Source organism: Mycteria americana, chromosome 2 (genome assembly GCF_035582795.1).
Source record: "Mycteria americana isolate JAX WOST 10 ecotype Jacksonville Zoo and Gardens chromosome 2, USCA_MyAme_1.0, whole genome shotgun sequence".
Classification (NCBI taxonomy): Eukaryota; Metazoa; Chordata; class Aves; order Ciconiiformes; family Ciconiidae; genus Mycteria; species Mycteria americana.
The window spans coordinates 124,893,114-124,914,330 of NC_134366.1; the positions used below are offsets into that span (position 1 = coordinate 124,893,114).

Genomic DNA, 21,217 nt, shown 5'->3' on the forward strand with positions numbered 1-21,217 from the left:
AAAATGAATGGAACGCCGGCACCATTGCGTCGATAGAAACTTCCATACTAGGATGAATACACAGTCATATTCTGGAATATTGCATAAAAAGATACTTTGGAGGAAAGGCGGTGGTTGCTGGTGCATCTTAGGTGGTGAAAGCATCAACCCGTGAATGGTCCGTGCGGCGGTATCGTGATGTGGAGCCTTTGCAAAATCTCACCGGCCCGAACCAGGTGGCTGCAGAGGCGGCCTCGGTGAGACTCTGCAAGAGAACAACTCGCAGGACATCTACGCAGGACATCGACTTACCGCCCGCTATCAAGAGCAACGCAGCTGATGGCGTAACACGAGGGGCTGACTGTCTCATTCTCTAGGCAGAAGAACACTAGCTTGAAACAAGGGAAACGAACAATGTTAAAAACAAACAGGCTGACTAACACTCAGCAGGGCAAGGGCTTGGAGAGCTGAAGCTGCCAGCTCCTTGGTCAAGAGGGAAGGATGCAACTATTCACTGTTACATTGAAGGTTACAGGACCAGGCGTCATTTTCTGACGGGTTTCCCTGGGCTGAGCTGGTGTTATTTTTAAGTCTGACCAACAGCCTCTCTTCAAAGCGGCACACAGCTTAAAAGGACAGCGCTGAAGGAAGACCAGCGACGTGCGGCACACCAGAGAGATCCCGCAACGGCATCTGCTGCCTTTAACTCACTCCACCGTGCGCAGGCAGCGCTGCCCGCCCGCTGCCTGCCGGAGCGCAGTGAGCTAAATCCCACCTCTCTGCTTCTGTTGGCTTAAATCAGACCCTCGTTATTTTAAACAGAGTTTATTGTATTTAATACATTATAAAATTTGAAAAAATTGTAGGAAAGCAGCAGATTCAAACCAGAGCATCTCTACCAAATATTAATTATTCTGGCCCCCTCTGAAAAAACACAAAACAAAAACCAAACAAAAAAAAAAAAAAAACCTCATTCAAAAGAAAAGTTAACCTTTCACATCTGTGAGGGCGGACAAAAAGTGTGCGACTTCTGTACAAACTACATTTAAAATTTCAGCCGACTAGCTTTCGAATGCCATGGATGGTCGTCTCCTGAACACCTGCCCATCCACCTCTAAAAAAGACAGACATAAACCTCTATATGCCAATAAAGTTGAGTCAAGGTGTGTACACATTAAAAAGTGGATGGCTGTTTGGCAATGGAAAATGGGTGAAGAGTAGTCTATGTATCCCCCAATGGTAATGGCTTGTACACCGTTAAGTGGGCCCGAGTCAGGCCTAGGACACTTAATGGCCATCACAGCACCAACCTCATCTACCACTTCTTTGTTGTTGCATTTCCTACCCTTTGACATGTACATACATATATATATGTACATACATACATATACGTACATATTTTTAATATATGTGTGTGTGTGTTTTGTTTTACACCTTGAGGTTATTATTATTATTACTACTATTCCAAATGTTCCCATATTAATTCAGGTGTGGTCTCTATATTTGATATAAATGTGTCTTTTATTCAATTTTAGTTCCAGGACTTGTTTGGAGTCCAAACTGCACATGAAACGTCCCCCTTTTTTTTCTCCTCTCTCTTTTCCTTTTTTTTTTTTTTTTTTTTTTTTTTGCATAAAGAAACATGTCCATTTTAGTCCAGAGGCTCTTGCTTTATTCGAATGACGGAGGGTGCACGAGATGTCCTTCTGAGTTCTCGTCTCAGTACGTATTCACTGAATTGGGAAGAGTCCACCCCACCTCCACATGAGCCAACAATCTCAAACCCTCTTTGCTGTAACCTCTCAAGTACCTGCAAAAAAGAGGAAACAAACACAGATGTATAAGTAAATAAAGAGACTATTTGCTGTCTGAGGACAACAAATGCTGTTTTTAAATGGATCCAGCTAGGAAACAAAAATGGTTACACAGATCCGCTAACTGGTTCCCTCAGCTTCATTGTATTCAACTGATTTCTGCTGACTTTGGCCACTGAGCAATACGAAAAATAATGAAGAAAATAATATCTTATTTTTTTTACTCCTGTCAACAAATCCAATATTCTTCTAGCCACAGAAACATGCCTGGAAAAATGCATTCTCTGCTTCACAAAATTTATAATACAAAAGCTCAAATGCAGGATTGCACAGCAGATACCAGAGGATGCTGAGCAAACACCTCAACTAAATGGTGTCAATGCAGATACCACAGTCATAATTTCAGAGAAGTTACCATCATATTTTCTAGAGACTTAAAAACCAACTGTGATTACGAAGGTTTGTGGATAGTTACCTGTGGTAAAACCTGGGACCTTTTAACTTTAATTATGGGACTAACGAGTTCTGCCTATTCACCTTCTTCCCTCCCTTTTCACAACCTGAGTGTTGCTTCCAGTGGGAAATAGAATGGCAAAAAAGAAAAAAATTAAAAAAAAACACAAAGAAAAAAGAAGAGTCGGGCAGGGCTCTCGGAGTGGCAGGGGGATGTGCCCAACACAGCTCACCCAACAAACGATGGTGCAAAGACCTCAGCTCCCAGCACCAGCTCCAGGCTGCTAAGAACATGGTCTCCTTCCACACCACTATTCCACTATTTTCTTTTTTAACTACCCATGTTCATGCTGGTTTAATGTAACTGCAGGGCTGAGGCACTCTTTCCCATGTTTATACTCTTTGCCACTTTTATCATCATCTTCACCTGTTCTGCTGCCTGGGCTTCCTCCGCCTCACCTCTGGCCAGGGCTTCACCAGGGTCAGCTGTGATGGCCACCAGCCCCAAGGCGGGGGGGCTGGTGCTCCCGCACCCCACAGGACATGGGACCCTCTGTCCAGCACGACTGGACCTCACTGGGGTTGTGCTGGGAGCAGGTGCCTACCCAGTCCTTCCCAGCTGTTTCACCAGTTAGCAAATTGGTTTTGCATGTGTGCTGGGACAGCAAGGGCAAGCAGAGCAGCAGAAGGCTGCAGAGGACTGGGGTGGGGGGAGAAGCGAGCTGTGGTTTAAAAACGCTTAAAACAAGACATGGCACGTCTTTACATGTATTGCTTCAGGTCGGCAAATGTCTTTCCAAAATACCTGAGCATGGTTAATTGCACAGTAGACAAATCTCAAAAAGGAGGGGGTGGGAAAAGAGACTTGGAAGCAACCATCAAAACATCTGTGCAATTTTAGTTTACCCTGATCTTTAGCTTTTAACAACATAAGCCAAAATACCCCCAAAATGTCTCAGTGCAAGCCACTAAAAAAATAGTGCAGGAGAACTTAGGTCCTGAGAAAAAAATGCGGTGGAAGCAACCGGTCAGGAAACTAGCCCAGCCCTGGACAAACCATTTGGTCTGTACCTCATTCTCCAGGCCTATCGGCAGTCCCTGTCCCACCCCACAGTGTTATTAGGACTAGGGAGATGCTTACATCCCCCAGAAATGGAAGATGCAGCATTATCAACGTGGGATCATCATCCCTCTTGAAGCCTGTGCATATTTTGCCACTCTGACTCGGGTTTTTCACATCAGTAAATATGCTTGGCAATTCTTATTTGTGTGACAAAAATGTCAGCATCAGAATAAGCGATAAAGAGCTAAAGGATACAACTGCTTTGAGAACTATCATGTGACACGTGGCTAAATAACCCTCCTTGAAAGTCTTATCCCTTTTCAGTTGTAATCTTACCTCTAAGGCTGTTCTAAATTTGCATTAGTCACTACGACAAAACAACTTTGATGTTTCAGTATGACAGTAAAGGCCAGTAAGAGACAACTGTCCAAGCGTAACATGGGTTAACCATATCTCGATAGGTCTAGATAGGTCTGTCCAGTCCTGTGTTAAGTGCTAGCACATATGCAGTGCCTGGCAAGCCTTCAGTGCATACTGTGGCACTCGGCTCGCTTCCTCTGGGGAGGGAGCAGAGCAGAGCTTCTCTACCTGGACAGCAGGACCTGGCAGAGGGAAAGACGCCAAGCTCAGCTTGCAAGTCTCTTCTGTGTAAGAACTCACTCATGAGTCTGCAACATTTAGGAGGTGTATCTAAACCAAGCAGCAGCAATAGTGCTAGTGACAATTCCAGATGTGAAGAAGTGTTCTCACTCCAAAATGCTGGCTGTGCAGGATGTGCTAACCAGGTGGAGACAAGAGTGAGGTTGGTTGTTTTTAACCAACAAAGATAAAACAGATGACATTATAACTTATAAGTTTATTATAATTATTCCAGAAGTTACCTGCATTTGTCTCCCAGATTTTTTCTTATCCATTTCATAACAGCTACTGATTTTAGATATTGCTACATAGAATCATAGAATAGTTTGGGTTGGAAGTGACCTTTGCAATGAGCAGGGACATCTTCAACTGGATCAGGCTGCTCAGAGCCCCATCCAACCCGACCTTGAATGTTTCCAGGGATGGGGCATCTGCCATCTCTCTGGGCAACCTGTCCCAGTGCCTTACCACCCTCTTTGTGAAAAATTTCTTCCTTATATCTAGTCTAAACCTACACTCTCTTAGTTTAAAACAATTACCCCTGGTCCCATTGCTACAGGCCTCTACTATGTCATAAAAATTAGGAAAAACTGCTGAAAGTGAAAGAGGAGGGTCTTCCCGGAGACCACAGAAATGGATGGGTCCCTATTTGCAATAAGCAGTCATACCTTTGTTTTTGTTACCACAGCAAGGAGGAAAACCGAACATGTTTTCTTTGTCCAAAGTAAAAAGTATATGGTGATTTATTCAAGAAGTATTAGGGAGGTCTTTATCAAATGCAAAAGACCCGGGTAACGCTGCAAAAAGGACACACTAGTTTTTAACCACACCTGTGATAATTTCTCCCCGCTGTACCCTTCACATTACATGCCTTGCCTGATAGTCTCATTGAAGGGTCAAAGTCCTCCTAGGATGTCCCAGTTCGAAATATAGCAGAGGGGGCTGAGACAAAGTCCCCTCTATGAGAGTAGGACTCAACAGATGCCTTCTCCTGTGGCTGCAGGCTGCTCCCTTCTCCAGAAATACGGGGTCCTGTTTCAGGAGGGAGGACGAGGAAGGAGGAGGACGCTGGCTGTGTTGCCCCTCTGTGGAAGTGTGGCCCTCCTTTCAGTAGCTGGCCAATGCTACTGTCCCATCGTCTCCTTCTCACATTAATTCCCCTTTCCCCTCACTTCTCACTTGTTACACCCAGAATAAGAGACCGGGGCTTCACCTTTTTGCTCCTCCGTTCTTCCCATTTAGTTTGAGAGCTCCTGTGGACTCTGGCAAATCAGAGCATCTCCACTACCTTTCTCAGGTGAAGGGACAGCTCCCGATGCCCTCACAACAGGCTCTGTGGGGATGTGGCATCTTCCCTCCCTGGCTTGAGATGTCCCTGTACCCTCTCATCAAGCCAGAAAACAATTTATAACAAGCAGGGCAAGGGACTGGAAGCAGGCTTGAATGGTCACCCTATATTCAAATGTCAAAAAAAAGTTTCTCCAAATATGCAATGTCTTTATATTGAGGCAAACGTGTATCTCCTAAAGGAGGTTTTCAACACTACCGTAGTTTGCTTGCAAAGAGATTTGGTGATGACATGTGTGAATTAAGTCAAGAAAGCAGCCCTGACCCACAGAAGTAAATAACTAGCTCAAACCCTCCAGGTGATTTTGCTCACCAAAATGCCCCAGCGACAGGGAAAAGGGTCAACCCACTGGTACCTGGCCAGCAGGCTCCCTTCCAGAAAATGCATACGTGACTTCCTACCTGCACTGAGTTGAGGTGACAGTATCCGTTCAGTGGAAATCGGATGACATGTGTCGAGTCGTGATTCCAGCCGGCGTTGACAGAATTACACATCACGTCACCAATTTCTGGAAACACTTCTTCTATCAATGACTTATCACCACTCAGTGTGATCCTCTCTCCAAGATCTGGGGCAACTCGCACCACCAGGCACTCACAAGACTTTGAGAAGCGGCCACTCTCCCGGTCCTGTTTCCACCTTTCCATCTCTCCTAGCATGGGCTGAAGCTGGAAATACTTTGCTTCTTCATATAACAAACTGTAGTCCTGAAAGACACATATATTTACTGTGCACAATTAAGAAAGAGGCATTACTAATGGACCACTTAATGTATATGGTTATTCAGGCTAACGCCACCCTAGATCTGGAACCCTTCAGACATAGCTCATAATTACTGTGTAGGAAGGTGCAATAAAATAACAGTGCAAGCAAAAAAATAACCATCAGCCACTTGAAACAGACTGGGTATAGCAGCACTTGTGAAGGGAGGGGGAGGCTATGCTTGCTCAACTCCCTCCTGCTATGGAGTAATCCAGGCAAAAATCCCACTTTTCCCCGTATTTTATCCCCATAGTGATGTCATAGAATAATGACCTCATTGAACAGATGGAACAGAATTCAATCAGGATTCAGAAAATCCATCACTAGGATCCATCGCGTCTTACAGCAATCCTAGCAGGCATTGTAACAGGTATAAGAATGTAAATGAGGGAGCCTGCAATGGTTCTTAGTGTAAAATGATTCAGATATTTGCATAATGGATTGCACATATTACTGCATTTTAAAAATTAAGTATTTTTTAATACCTCCCCATTTTGCCAACAGTATTGTTTACTACATCGTCTCAAACGCCAGAGCAGAGAGAACGCATTTCTAAGCACAGCCAGTACAGAAGTAATTTAGAACTGATAATGTGGAGTCTGTCTACTGCCATTTTTTAAATTTAAAAAAAACCAAAACCCAACTTGTTTTTCTAGGTTTAAGAGCATAAGGAAAATATTTATACAGAGAAAAGCAATACATGAGAATTAGGGAAGAGAGGACCAGAATGATAACAAGAGAAGACTGCTAACCATCAGTATGGCCCTGAATTTGAGCTAGAAACCAAATACTTGATGAGAATGGGACACCAAAATCATGCTCAAAATACTGCTTACATTTAACGTGTAACAAAAAAGTCACCTAATCTATATATTTCTAAGAAACAAGGACCGCTGTTCATTTTAAGCATCAATCCTTTGGACACCTTAAAGCATAACTGGAAAGGACACCCCTTTGAACATCACATTGGTTGGGTGAACTTGCCAGGAGTTACGTTTTTAATTTCAGCACAGCTACAGTATATTTATGTGTTTAAAAGGCTCTGCATATATAACTTCTTAATATTGCATGGCAGGTGGCTTCTCCTTTTTCTGTATTTCTGATTACCTTCAGGACAAATGCCGAGAGCAGTACAAAGCCACGCTAAGGCTTCAAAAGAGGGATAAGGTGCTCACCGGCTAGTTCCAAACTCCCACGTTATTCAGGTAGGTCTACCCTTGTCACGCATGGGAGAAATATGCATGTGTCTACCGCAGATGATTCAAAGGTTGCTGCAATACGGCTTTTGAACTCAACCTCACACCTATTATGCCCCAAACACCTGAAAATCTGTCTCAGATGCAAGGAATAAAAGACTGCACACCAGTGTGAACTGCTCTAACTCTTCCCCATCACCTCTCCTATTCAATCTGAATTGCTGTATTTCCTACGGTGAACTAATGGCACTGCCAGCTACGCTGATGTGCATTCATTAAGTAACGATAAAGATCTGTTCTGATTGCAACCGCGGTCTCCAGTGCTCTCTTCGCTGACACCACATATACACCCACATACCTACAAGTGAATAAACACAGAACATCACATGGAGTCTGAAGCTCTACCTCTGTAGGCTAATGTCTAACATGGTGAACTACCATAAATTTAATTTGTTATTAAAAAGAAAAAAAAGCAGGCTCTTTAATAAAGTTTAAATAATAAACGTGGAACTATTCATCCCTGACTTCTCTAAAACTCCAAAATTAAACTTGCAGTACGCATTCAAGAGTCTGAGGGAGAAAATATTCTATGACTTAATGCTCAAATATCACCACGTGTGCAGTTTATTTTGTCAATACTATGATTCCCACACCATTCTCTGAATTTCAGCATGGGAGTGGAAGCTGGGGCTGCTGCAGTCAGAGGGGAAGCATAAAAGCAGATGAGAAGACAAGTAATCAGCAAAGCTCACGAGCAGTTGGTTCCAGATTGTATCATCCTTTCTGTCTCCATCAGTATCCTACGATATTTAATTTCCCTAGGTCAAACACAGCAAGGTTGCTCCATTAGGCTATAGCCAGCAGGGGAAAATTTAATATTGATGCCACTCTAGGAAGGGCTGATAGATGCCACTTTAGCAACCCCACGCTTACATTTGCCACGTACCTGAAATCAAGCACCGTACTCTACAAGTCCATCCCTGTCCCCCCGCTCCTTGTCTAGCACTCTGTTTTGACTACATGCCAGATACTTGCTTTACCAAGGTACATGCAAAACACCCAAGTCCCTTGAAATCTCACCTTGAAATCATCAGGAATGAGGAGTTTCGATGTCCTTAAAAAATTCAAGATATATCTGAACATCTGCCCATCTCTGTCGATGAAATAATGCTGCTTGAGACTGTCGAGGACGATGGGCTCCGTGCCATCGAAAAGCCGGCCGATTCTGGAGAGGAAACAAGAGGTGAGCAGCAGGGTCAGACCAAGCTCGGCTCAGCAGCCACTCACACGGCCCGACGCTGCCAAACCCCCTTGCACCAACTTCAGCGAAGCAGCTCTGCGGCTCCGCTTCATAAGAAAAGGGCTGGTTTCAAACCTCGATTTAAGCTGCATATTTTCCAGCATGGCCTCAGAAACTTCTAAGTAGCACAGCTGGGGAGGTGGAGGGTAAGCAGCCGGGGCAGGAGCCTCTTGCACCAGCCTTGCTGCCCAAATCCGTGTCTTGTGAGTGACACTCCCTCGATTATTTTGGACACCTCTCTTGATAGCCCCCATCAGCAGACCCCATCCCCCCAGATGCACCAACCCTCATGATTGACTCTATTCTACTTTCTGGGGGACTGCATGGTGAATCTGATTTAGTTTGGAAATTGCACTTGGGAAATGTTTTGTTGTTGTTTGCTTGGGCTTTGTTTTTAATCCCAGTTCATTTTTTGGATGCCATTTACTGCAACCAACACTTGGACAGGCACAGCTGAGGGAGCAGCACATTGTGGGATAAGTAGCTGGGGTTACAAAGGTTATAACGTTTCAATGCGAGATAACGATTTCACAGTAAAAATTAACTGTTTGTAGCAGGTATCAATTAGCACACTCTAAAATAACCAGGAAAAATGCCTCAGTTTTTGGAGACCACCCACCAACCACCAGAACCACACAGCCACCTAGAGAGCCTCCGCTTGCCAACAGTTCTTGCAACATCAACTGCTGGGCGCACACACGTTTCCTAGATGGGTGTCTCACAAACCAGCTTTAGTTAGAGCAGTAGGAAGGGCTGAAAACTCCAAACAAATCCCTTGCCAGTGTAACACGAAATATATGTTGTGTTTCTGCACCAGGGCGTTTGCAAAACGCTCCTGCGTCGCTGGTGGTTTCCCAATGAAATCAGCAGGAGCGACTGGTAGGTTTGATTTTGTGTGCCTGTTTATACATCTGTACGTGCAACGTGGAAGTACTTTTTGATTCTTTCCAACAACAGACCTGTAAACAACATGGTCTCGAAAAAGCTCGCTTGCCATACGTCACACGGACACTCCGTGTGAAACACCACCGACAATTTGGGATGCGACTTCAGAGCCTCATCACAACCTGTTACATTCTGCAATATTCTTCAGATTCTGCGTTTTCATTATTTTAATGAAAAGGCTCATTCGTATGTAGCTTTTGTTCCAATATAACCAATCTGTTTCAGGAACCAGCACAGTAAAACCTCTGCAGGTTACTAAAGAGCATACAACAGCACGGAGCCAGGGCACCAACAGGCACTTTTGTTCCCTGATCACACTCAGTTTGTGGCATAGGTAAGGTACAAATCTGTCTTCTCACGAAAAGTATACAGCAAGCAAAACAAACAGTCAGGGCACGCTATTTTTGTTATAAAAGCAGTGAAGAAACAACCATTCCCCACCACCAGTAGGAAAAAAAACCCCACCAAAAACTCAGAGGTGATCTGCACTCCTGGCTGCACGAAGCATCCCAGGCCAAGAGACACCCCCATGCATCAGCCAGGAGACGGGGATCTCCAGGAAAGTTTCAAGAGGCAAAAGACAGAAGCGGTTCCCAAAGAGGGGAAGATGGCAGGGCTCGCACCAGGGTCTCGGGGAACCGCAGAGGGACGGGGCTGCAGGTGACCACACGCCACTTCACACCCACAGCCATGCACCCTCCCTTTGAAAATGGCACAGCCAACCCAAACAGAGTTTGAAGGGATGCCTGTGCCCGCAGCAGGGACCTCAGTAGCACACCCAGTAATAGGTTGTGAACAGAACACAAGTCTCATCTACTCTTTCTGACCAGGAAAGAAATAAAACCCCATTAACCTCAGCTGGCCGTTTACAATTCTGTAGGAAATGCCTGAATCAATTCAAGTCACATGAAATCTGTAACATACAAGGAATTAAATACATTCTGCAGAATGATCAGGTACAAAGTATTTTTTTCAAAGCCATCCTTTAGAACAATTCAAGCTTTCTTCCTCGGATACTTGTTACTGCCTGCCCTGATGCTCAAAATTTAAGCTGCGTCAGGCCATATAATACAGGTTCCTGTTCACTAGGTGGATGAGCAACATTTACGTCTAATATGAATGCACTCGGCATTTAGAATTAATTTTCCCCTATACGCAAGCATGTCATCTTGGAATCTATCATGGAATTCACACACAAAACATATATATTTGGCCAAGTCAGTCATTACTAAAATGTATAATGGTAATTGGTTTCTGCAGTATTTTCCTAGTTCTAAATTACTACTATAATTACATATTTACTCCATTCAGCTCTGGGGCCTCCAACATAAGAAGGACATGGACCTGTTGGAGTGAGTCCAGAGGAGGGCCACAAAGATGATCCAAGGGCTGGAACACCTCTCCTGTGAAGACAGGCTGAGAGAGCTGGGGTTGTTCAGCCTGGAGAAGAGAAGGCTCCAGAGAGACCTGATTGCAGCCTTTCAATACTTAAAGGGGGCCTACAGGAAAGCTGGAGAGGGACTTTTTACAAGGGCATGTAGTGACAGGACAAGGGGTAATGGCTTTAAACTGAAAGAGGGTAGATTTAGATTAGATATAAGGAAGAAATTCTTCACTGTGAGGGTGGTGAGGCACTGGAACAGGGTGCCCAGAGAAGCTGTGGATGCCCCAGCCCTGGAAATGTTCAAGGTCAGGTTGGATGGGGCTTTGAGCAAGCTGGTCTAGTGAAAGGTGTCCCTGCCCATGGCAGTGGGGTTGGAACTAGATGATCTTTAAGGTCCCTTCCAACCCAAACCATTCTATGATTCCATGATTCTACGATTTTAAACCTTTAGGCTTTTTGTCTTCATTTTATTAATTGATTAGGAGAAGAACAAGATAGTATCAGAGGATGGAGCCTTCTGACAAAACCATAGGGCTGACAAGAGCACACAACCATCAGGAGTGCTACCTGGGACCTGAAAGCTGTTGGGTTTGGGCTGGAAGAGGTAACACAACGTATTGCCTTAGTGCACTGCTGCTTTGCAGCAGCAGAAAAACCCAAGGAATTGCAAAGTCCCAATTCCCCTCGAATCCACCAGGATCACTTTGCAATACACAACTGCACTTTCACATGTTAAAACAGCTTTGGAAGGGTAGACCCCCAGCAGAGAGACTTCTGTGAAACAAAATTAAAGCATTTTTGCTTTTCAGATGGAAAAATGTAGATTCCAGCTTCCTACACAAGGCAGCCTCCAGGGAAAGACTTGAGATAATATGGGACCCAAATCTGGTGGCATGGTCCTTCTCCTAAGCTGCATTTGCTATGCCAGGATCTGGGGAACCATCAAAGCCTTCACCCTCCAGCCTCACCCTGTACTCTTGGGTTCCTGGAAGCACAGCGGCAAGCTCTCTGCTGTGCCTCGCTTGGCAACTTTTCTATACAATAATATTTGAGTAACCATCCTCACTGTCACCCATAGCTCCGCTGTTACTTCTGCTTGGTCTTACACTGCAATTATAAAAGCTTAAGAGACATCAATCCTCTGGCACGAGAAGGGACTTCTAAGTCACGTTTATTATAACTTCACTTCCCAAGACAACCTGAAAGATGTTTTTCCCCATCTTATTCTTGACAACATTGGCCTATGACTGGCAAAGATAACTTTTTTTTAAAAAATGACAAACACGTAACAGCTGAACAGATTTCCGAACAGGAAAGTGCTTTGAAGGAGGCTTGCAAAACAAGCTGATAATTATATGCAGAATTAGCCAAATATCAAGGGTAAAGGATAAAAAAACTGTAGTCCATTTACAAGAAAATGTACTTCTGAAATATTTAATTAAAACTAACAGGCTGGAATTTTCGGTATATCAGGAAAATTAATGTCCCATGGGTTGAAAGTGTGACCTCCAATGGGTAATAATTAATGTCTGTGGCTTTAAGTATCATACTGCACTGTCAGAACTCAAATGCTTCAAGGGTTGAAAACATAACCAGTGGAAAACTCTGCTTCCATCAGAGAATTTGGTTTTACTTTAAGGACACAAAACAGGTACAGCCGCAAGCCTGGTTTTAGTGGGGAGAAAACAGGACATGGAAGAGATCAGTGTTTTAATTCCATAAAATACTACAGGGATGGACCCTTCTCCCCACAGACCAGCACTCTCATAGGAGCATTTCTAGACCAAAGAGCTAGCATGGGAAGATGACATTGCTTACAGGATTTCTCAAATTCTTCAGAGAAATCCTGTTTGTCAAGTATAAAAATATACTCAGTCTGCAGCAAAACTGTATACGTAGTGTGTTTATAACCTTGCTCTTTCAGTGTATAAATATTTATATATATTATTACACACATAAAGAGAAAGACTTCCCTTTAGTATATTCTGCCCCAGTTGAGAATTTGGGAAAGCAGCAAAAATTAGGAACAAGATGGCCAATATTAATTAAACAAGTCAACTATTGCACAACTTTCTTAACACTAAGAAAAATGACACGGTTCTGCAGATTGTTTTAGTGGCTTCAGTGGACAGAGCTAAAATTTATCCCTTTTGTAATCAAAGGGATACAAGGAACATGGCAAAGATGCAAGCTTTGATGTCTGCAAGCATGCAGAATATTGCACTACTTTCAATCTACGGTAGAAATAAACCTTTTTTTTTCTCTGAGAAAACACAGATTCCTTATTACTGAATATATTCAGAATATTATTTTTCATACAATTGTCATTATCAGAGGACACTAGGAACTGAAAACTAACTGAAAATCTTTTGCAATAAACTATTTTCAAGAGTTCTAAGCTGTCAGCTTTCCCTGCTCTCTGTGTCTTTTGCAGAACAACAAAAAAGGGAGGAAAACTCCTGGTGTGAAGCCCTTGTAATAACCCGGCAGAGGGAACCGTGCAGCAGCAGGAGCATCGGCGATGCCCTGGTACCTGCAATCCCGTGCTAACGGCAGGGCCGGTAACTGCCTGGGACTCCACCGAGGTCAGATGTTCAGTGGCTGGCAAGGGGCAAAGTGCTCATGAAAACACATCTGTCTCCCTCCAATAATGAATGACATGGCAAAGAAAAAGTATTCTAATTGAAATCTTACTCACCTGGTTGGAGCCACTGTGGCAAAGTGAGTAGGGGTTTGGCCCTTAAAAGGATAAGTGAATGCAAGTTTTATTATCACGTCATTATATTTATGTGGCTAATGGGAATGCTTATTTAATACTCTGGGGTGTGCGGAGAGTGAGCTGGAATAGGCTTTTACGTTTTTTTTCTCTGAGACTTTTTAGTCCACGTTGTCCTTATTAATTTCTTTTCATTTTCTTTTACTGAGTGCTCAAAGGCAATTTGCATAAGAGCCCATTATGAATTAGCTCTGTTTAATGGTATGCTCATCTCATGGCTATTTAATTTTACTTCCTCGTATGTCTAAATTATATAATTTTGCACTGTCCCCTAGAAGCTAGTACATTTGAAGAGGTATCCACACCAGGGACAAATGCTATCTTACCCAAATAGAGAATGACGAGGTTTCTATTCTTTTTTTCAGAGGCAGTAACAGTAATGACAGTATGACAGTAACAACCTGCTCTTCTTCTTTGAATACCTCACGTCATTTGGATCCACAGTAACTGAATACCTAGCAATCTTTATAACTCTGCATAACAAAAGTTGGCTCATAAACATGATATAACAGAATACATTTGCAATTTTCAGGAACATATATTATGAAAACCGCATTTTAACCAAATACCCTGTTGTAATCTCTTGCTCTCAGTGCTATTATAATTTGTTCTTATCTCTTCCTCCTTACATCTAATTTAAGGTTTCATGTCCATGAATCTCAGGAATTCCTTGGCACAGACAGTTCCTACATTATCAGAAGAGGCATGAATACAATGATTATAAAGCAAAGGTAACAGGGGGAAAAATGTATTAAAACCTAAAATCTCATTAAACCTTCTATAGAAAAGGTATTTATATAGGAGCCAAAATGACAGAGCAAGAAGCATGTACAGGAGGAGGTATTAAAACACCAGTTCTTATGAGATTTAAAAGAAAATGTTACATGGCATTTTAAAGAACAGATAAATCCCAGATACTGAGTAGAAGGATGTCAAACCTTTGTGGAAATATTTGCTAAATATTAAAGAACTGAATCATGTACATGGGGATCATTTCAAACATCTTAAGATTGTTATTTGAGCATGGAAGCAAAAGAAAAGGCACAGGCAAGCTCAGAGGGCTAATAAAACATTTAGAAGAAATTGAGATAGACAAGAAGTGGTGAATAGTCTTAAATGCAGAGTAAAGCTCGTGAGGACCAGATGGGAAGGATCTGAAATGATGAGTGAGGTGGTATTGTCAGGGAACGCATCAGAGACCAAAAAAAAGAAAAGAAACATGGGATTTGCTATAGCCTGCCTGATCAGAGGCAGCACCAGGAGCAGAGACGAGAGCAAATCAGACAAATTACAAAATGAACTAACAGTCATTGGATCTAACCCACATGGACAAACTGACACATTAACTGGAAAAGAATAAATTGCACAACACCATGTAGTCATGTTGCAGAAATGCTACTTACACGAGAGCAAACTATGGCTTTCTACGCCGCAGATGAGTGTAGAGATGATGAGATGTGTAACTAAGGGACAGCTGAACAAAAGAGGGTATGTGGGTCACAGGAAACATTGGGGTGAACTAAAAAATGGATGGCTAAGGCTCCAGAAGTCAATAGCAACACCCTAACTTCTGCTTGCCTGAAGAGGAAGTTTTTCCAAGAAAAACTAAAACCTGTATTTTCCCTGCTAAGCAGGTGATCTAGCTACCTAGGAGATTCACACCAGAAGTGATAATTACACTATGAAATACAGCTGGTAGAGGAACTCCCCCAAAGTACATAACATACTGGTTTACAGCTTTATGGTGGGTGCAGGCTACCCGAATGTCCCACAGAAGTAGGCCAAAAAATGTAGGCTCTGCCACAGCCTTCTCCCGGGATGTTCAAACCCCCATTCCCAAACTCAGGACCATCATCCACCCAGACCCAAATGGCACTTTTAGAAACGCTGACATTTTAGAAAAGAAGGGAATAAAAAGTTGGGATGGGATGTCAAGAGCTGGTGACTCACGGCCAGAAAACTATATATGTGGGCAGATGGAAACCATCAACCACATCGGACAACGGCAGCAAGGGTGAGGCCAGGAGAGCACTATCCCCAGACAGTGGATGATGGGTCAGGGAGTTTCTGTTTACCATATACCTTCTCCCTCTGCTCTGGTATACCAAAGAGATACAGACAGATAAGAGGAAGAGGCTGCAACCCAAATCTGCATCTTTTCACACAAGGCTGGGCAGGTAAGTATTTTAAAAGCAATTTCAATACCGTGGCAGCCAAACCTCCTGAACCTCTAGGTTGCGTTACAGGCTTCAGATGTGGCTGAGAGGGGTCTGTCCTCTGCTCTCCAGCTGTTCCCCCACCCCAAACCAGGATCCTCATCCCCACATTCCCCATCGCTTTTGACAAAGTGAGGTTCCTCCATCTGACAGACACTGAAGTTGCTGACACTCTCCAAGACATCCCATCTATCCCTGACCCTCACAGTTTTGCTTGTCTCCAGATACCAAGCAGTCCCTCAAGCCCTTTTGCTACCATACAGACGCCTCTCCAGAAAACTTGTCTTGCAGTCCCCAAACAGGCTGTTCCTTCAGCCAAACCACTACCTACAGAGTGGTTCCACAGCCCCTCTCTTCCTCTGGGACCCTGAGACACCTCTCCAACCAGCCGGCTCTCTGATCGACCCACCCCACGTGCCAAGTCAAGGAGACTCGGTGCAGGGGAGGAGGCTGCAGATACCTGCCACCGTCCCTCTCATCATGAGAGGCACTTCGCTTCAGCCATTTGTGAGGACATCAGGCAATGAGCAGCTACACACAACGGCTCACCTGCTGCTCCACAGCTGCAGCGTGACCACCCCTATTTTATGTTTTACAATGCCATCTCTCCTTGCTCTTTTTTTCCAGGCTCGCTCACGCACTGGATATACTGAAGAGCAGAGTGCAAGCCCTTAAGCCCCGCATCTCCTACAGTGTTTGGTATCTTGCAAATAAGTCCTTAAAAACTTTTTAGTTTTCCAGAGCACATCAAAACCACTTTTCCTAAAATCATTTAAACCAACGAAATGTTAAATCAATTATTCATGCAAATACTTTTTCCATCTCTGTTTTTTGTAACTAAGTTTTCTTGGCAATGATAACATTTCACAGAAAAATTAACAAATATTCTCTTGGCTTGCCAAGATAATTTTACTAAGCTTGAATCCGATTTCATTGAGGTATGTTATTTATGTTTTATCTTGAGGGAAGCTGCCTATTAAGTTAGTAGCAACCGTGTCCTTTTGCTTATGATATGGTTATTACCAAGTTATCAGGAGTACGTTTACGTTATTAGGGTGCAATGGCAAATTAAGTACTTTGCGTCATAATTAGCTAATAACTTTTGAATTATATTTTAATCATGTTTAAGATGGTCAGGTTTGCTGTGAGTACAGATAATGGAGGATAGGAGCACAACTGGAGTGTTTATCGTTCAATACCAAAAGCCAGAAAGTAGCTAAACCGGTGGATGCACAACATCCCAAAGGCCATGATAATCTATATATTCAGAACCCCTTCACAGGCAGCAATATAAAAAAAGTACAACTTGTGTCTCAGGATCATGTTTAAGTAAAAAGAAAAAATATATTAGCTCCAACCCACTCTCCTTTGAGCCTGTTAATTTGTCTTAAAAAAGACGTTAGCAATACCCATCTTCAAATCCCTATCAATAAACCTGTAAATGCAGATTCCACAAAGGGAGAACACTGTTAAAGCAACTTAGAAAAAGATACCAGAGCCATTTCCCTTTCATAAATCTGGATGTTGAAAAAAACCCAAACAACCAACAAAAAACCCCTTCTCAGAATGGGGGAAATTCTTTGTTGTATTCCTTCATACATCAAGTTTGCCCCTCAGCTTTCATGAATTTCACGCAAACCACTATTAGCTCTCAGTATTTCCTCTGTACCCTTCAGAAGACTCAGCATCAAAATTCCATGTACAAATCACTGGAAATTAGGAAATGCTCTGAGATTCTCCGGGAAACCCCTTAGAAAAGTAGCAGCAAAATGAGTTCTGGATCCAAAACCAACAGATACCCCAGTTAAGCATATATATGCTATGTAAGAAGCACTATGATACTTGCTAACTCTGCCCCTTTCCAGGATGTTACTTTGGGAACCAGGCATCACACTTCATATGCACGGAGCCTGTGCCCTTGTAAACGACAATCACTGCAATGAAACCATAAGGAAGCAAGCTTTCCAAGGTCTTCACAACTCTGACTACTTAGCCAGAAATCCTGTCTACGTTGTTTTGTTAACTGCTGCCTCCTCTAAGAGAAAGGACAACACATTTCCATAGACAGAACAAGAACGCACTTGCCCTTCCCTTTGCAGGAGCTGCACAAACTCTTCCTGCATTGCAGCCCATAAAGGCAAGAGATTCTACAACTAACCTCTGCGTGCTGTACGGGTGATCCTATGGGGACTGCTTCTCAAGAGAGAAAGAGGCCACTTCTACATTAAAGCCTAAGTAAAAGCTTCTCATGAATGAATAAAATTCAGAGAGAGAAAGTGCTTCTAAAATCTTCAGCTGTTAACTGTGACGAGCCTGTATCCCCAGGAAACACCGTCCTCCAGAGCCCAGAACAGAATCAAGTATTCCCAAACATCCTCGCTCCTCTGCTCTCAATAAATACCCGTGAAAGTCACTTGCAAAGTTCGTAACATCTTTCAAGTGCAGTTCACGCAGAGGACAACAATTTGCTACTGCTAGCTTGTGCAGCAGAAGCCTGTAAAACAGATTAACAGGTTTCAGCCCTGCTGCTGAACTTGGGCTCGGACTGTCACAAGACCAATTTGCCGGGGAAGGTGGAAAGGACGTTCAGCCTGCTTTTTTAAAGCTCTACAAGAATAGACAAAGGAAAAAAATACACATATAAAGAACGTTATTAAAGTAGTCAAAACAAGCATCACAAGTTAAGATACGTCAGATATTAGAGATGCTCCTGCAACTTTCATTTGCAAACTTCTCTCCGCACTTTAGACTTGGTCTTTAATGACCTACTGTTTTCCCACGGCACCCTCCATCCAGGCAGCACACAATCCGGGGAGAAGCCAGGGTTGTAGAGCGTATCCAACTGTTGCCCATGGGACCCCTGCTTCATCTGTTGGAGGAGTAGGAGAAGGTCTAACAGATAAGGAATGGGTTTCAGGGATGGAACGCAGGCAAGGCAGATGGGGGCTGCCCTGGAGAAATGAAGTCCGTCCAAGTGTGTGTCAGATTTCCTGCACAATGCTACCACAAAGCATGCCTGCCTTATTGTTTTGAGCTCCTCTGAATGAAGCAAGAAGGTACTAGACTAAAGAATGCTGCAAAGAAAGCATGCAAGAATGACTCTTCAGAAGAGGACTCGAATAATATGCAGAAAATACAGCCCAAGGACACATGCTGAACTGTGAGGAGGAACAGGAGCTGCTGATGACCTGTTTATTAATTAAGCACCACATTTCTCTGTACATAGCAGCAGGTAATAATGTATTGGAGATGATATTACTACACATACACCATGAAGACGACAAACTAAGGTCGTCCTGGCTACCCTAATAACGTTTTCCTATAAAGCCGACTTTAATTGCAATGAGAAAAGCTGCAAGGCCAGCTACACAATAACGCATTTATTATACTCCTCTCGAACATTTGTGTTTCTCTTTACTACATAGCTCACTTGCTTACAGATACCTCCACCTAGACTGAAAATGGTACTTACAGGCTAACATCCTAGATTATAAATTCTTTGAGAAAGGCAATCCAGATAGCATGAGAGCATACACAACAGAGGCAACGAAGATGTGGGTGTTATGAGCACAGAATTTAGTATGAGAAACACAGGACCGTAGACTGCTCTTGTTTTGATTAACTCTAACTTATATACATTACAATTACATTGCTGTGATTCCTAGTGTGGACACACACATGTGCCTACACAGAGAGACATGTTTATACCCGTATAACTCATTCTCATACATTTACATGTTTAACTGCTTCCATGCTAGAGGCTGAAATGATTTAAGCATTTCAGTAACCAGGAAGATCACACCACTAACCAAATCAGTTAATACAAAACCTGTGCGCTAATCAGTTAAGAGGACAGGAAAGTCCACCTAAAACAGCTTAGACAGTGGCTCTGAGCAATAAATAGTGCTTAATGCATAGGTTAGAAATGCCAAAGCCATGCCTGCACATTCTGCTGGTGGTGGGGGTGATAAAAAGCACACAGATAACATTATTTCCATTGACAAATTTTACATATACAAACCAGCAGCTTTATTGTTTATTAAATTAGATGCTGTCATGGTGTAATCATCCCTGCAGCCATACCAAACCCAACAGTATGTCAGATGTGTTTCTGTGGAGGAGGTAAAGAGAGAAGAAAGGAAAAGAACTGAGATAGAGTACAGAAGCGATACAGCCCCATAAACAGTGGTGTACGGAATAATTAATCCACCTATGTGAAAACAGACACTACAATTGCAGCCAGTGAAATCCTCAAAAACACCACATGACAAAACTAAATGTTACATCACGATGCTTTTAATACACAACAGCCAGGATGTGATTCAGCTGCCTGAACACAGCTGTCCGGTGCCACTTGCGATGCTCCAGGGCATCTCCGGGACTCCCGAAGGGCCGGGGTGGCACAGGGACACTACTGCAGACTCGCGCCCTCCGGGAGCAGCCACAGGAGTCCAGGCAGGAACCGTGCGCGGGCACCAGCTGCCCACGTTAAGGCAAACGTATCCTACTCGCAAAACGACCAGAAACTAACCGTACTGAAATCCATACATTAAACACTGTTTAACACTGTTCTTCCTAGATACTCATTTCAATAGAAAACTAGGCTTTATTAAATAAAAAAATAACAAATTTATATGATACGAAGTTGTGAGCAATAGTTTGCAGTGCTCCTAAAATGCGTAGGAATTTGTAACTTTTTTACTCTAAGCGCTATTTTACCCTGCAATTCAGGTTACCCTCACACAGAAGGGCTGACTGTTCTCTAGCTTCTTCCTGAGATGCAGCTTTACCAGAGGAAGTATAGAAAAGCGCCATCCAAAGTCATATGATACTGCAAGTACGTTAGGTTCCCCATTTCCTAAATGCAGGCAGTCAGCCTCAAGTATTTTAGCAGGGTGCTGAAGTGAGCTGACCCTAGGATGGAGCTACAGCCAGTGGACAGACACAGCCACCTATGGAGGGCAGTTCCAGCCCAGCCCACCTACGCGGGACTGGACCTCATTCCACGTACGCCTCGTGCACCGCTTCACTGGTGATCGCACAGCTGAAAGATTACGACAGCTCTGTCATGTAGCAACTAATAAATTCTGAATGCAGGCAAACAAGCGGGAAATGATCTGTGGAGAAACAGTCAAATAAGCATAACTCCATCAGTCTGGAGGATTTACAGTAGTGAGGATATAGATCTTACATCTGTTGTGATCTTCCTGGTAGAAACCAGCACAGCCCAACAGCCAAAATTTCCCTGCAGCAATGCCAGGCTGCTAATAAACAAGAAGTTGCCTACCAAGCTGAGCGCTGCTTTTAAATCAGCAGAAAGATGTTGATCATGGAGCAGCCTA

At 43.3% G+C, this 21,217-nt stretch overlaps 1 protein-coding gene across 4 annotated transcripts in view; it reads right to left on the minus strand.

The window, feature by feature from the left end:
• Positions 1 to 735: 735 nt before the first annotated feature.
• KCTD1 (potassium channel tetramerization domain containing 1) overlaps positions 736 to 21,217 on the minus strand; it is a 103,902-nt gene continuing 83,420 nt past the window's right edge. For 3 of the 4 annotated variants that reach the window (XM_075494541.1, XM_075494540.1, XM_075494539.1), the window contains 3 exons: positions 8,335 to 8,479; positions 5,698 to 6,003; positions 740 to 1,789 (listed from right to left, as the gene is read on the minus strand). In XM_075494541.1, coding sequence (XP_075350656.1) covers positions 1,631 to 1,789; positions 5,698 to 6,003; positions 8,335 to 8,479 — 610 coding nt within the window. In that variant the 3' untranslated portion in view covers positions 740 to 1,630. Of the gene's footprint in view, positions 1,790 to 5,697; positions 6,004 to 8,334; positions 8,480 to 21,217 lie in introns of all 4 variants that reach the window. The other variant, XM_075494538.1, reaches the window with a different exon arrangement.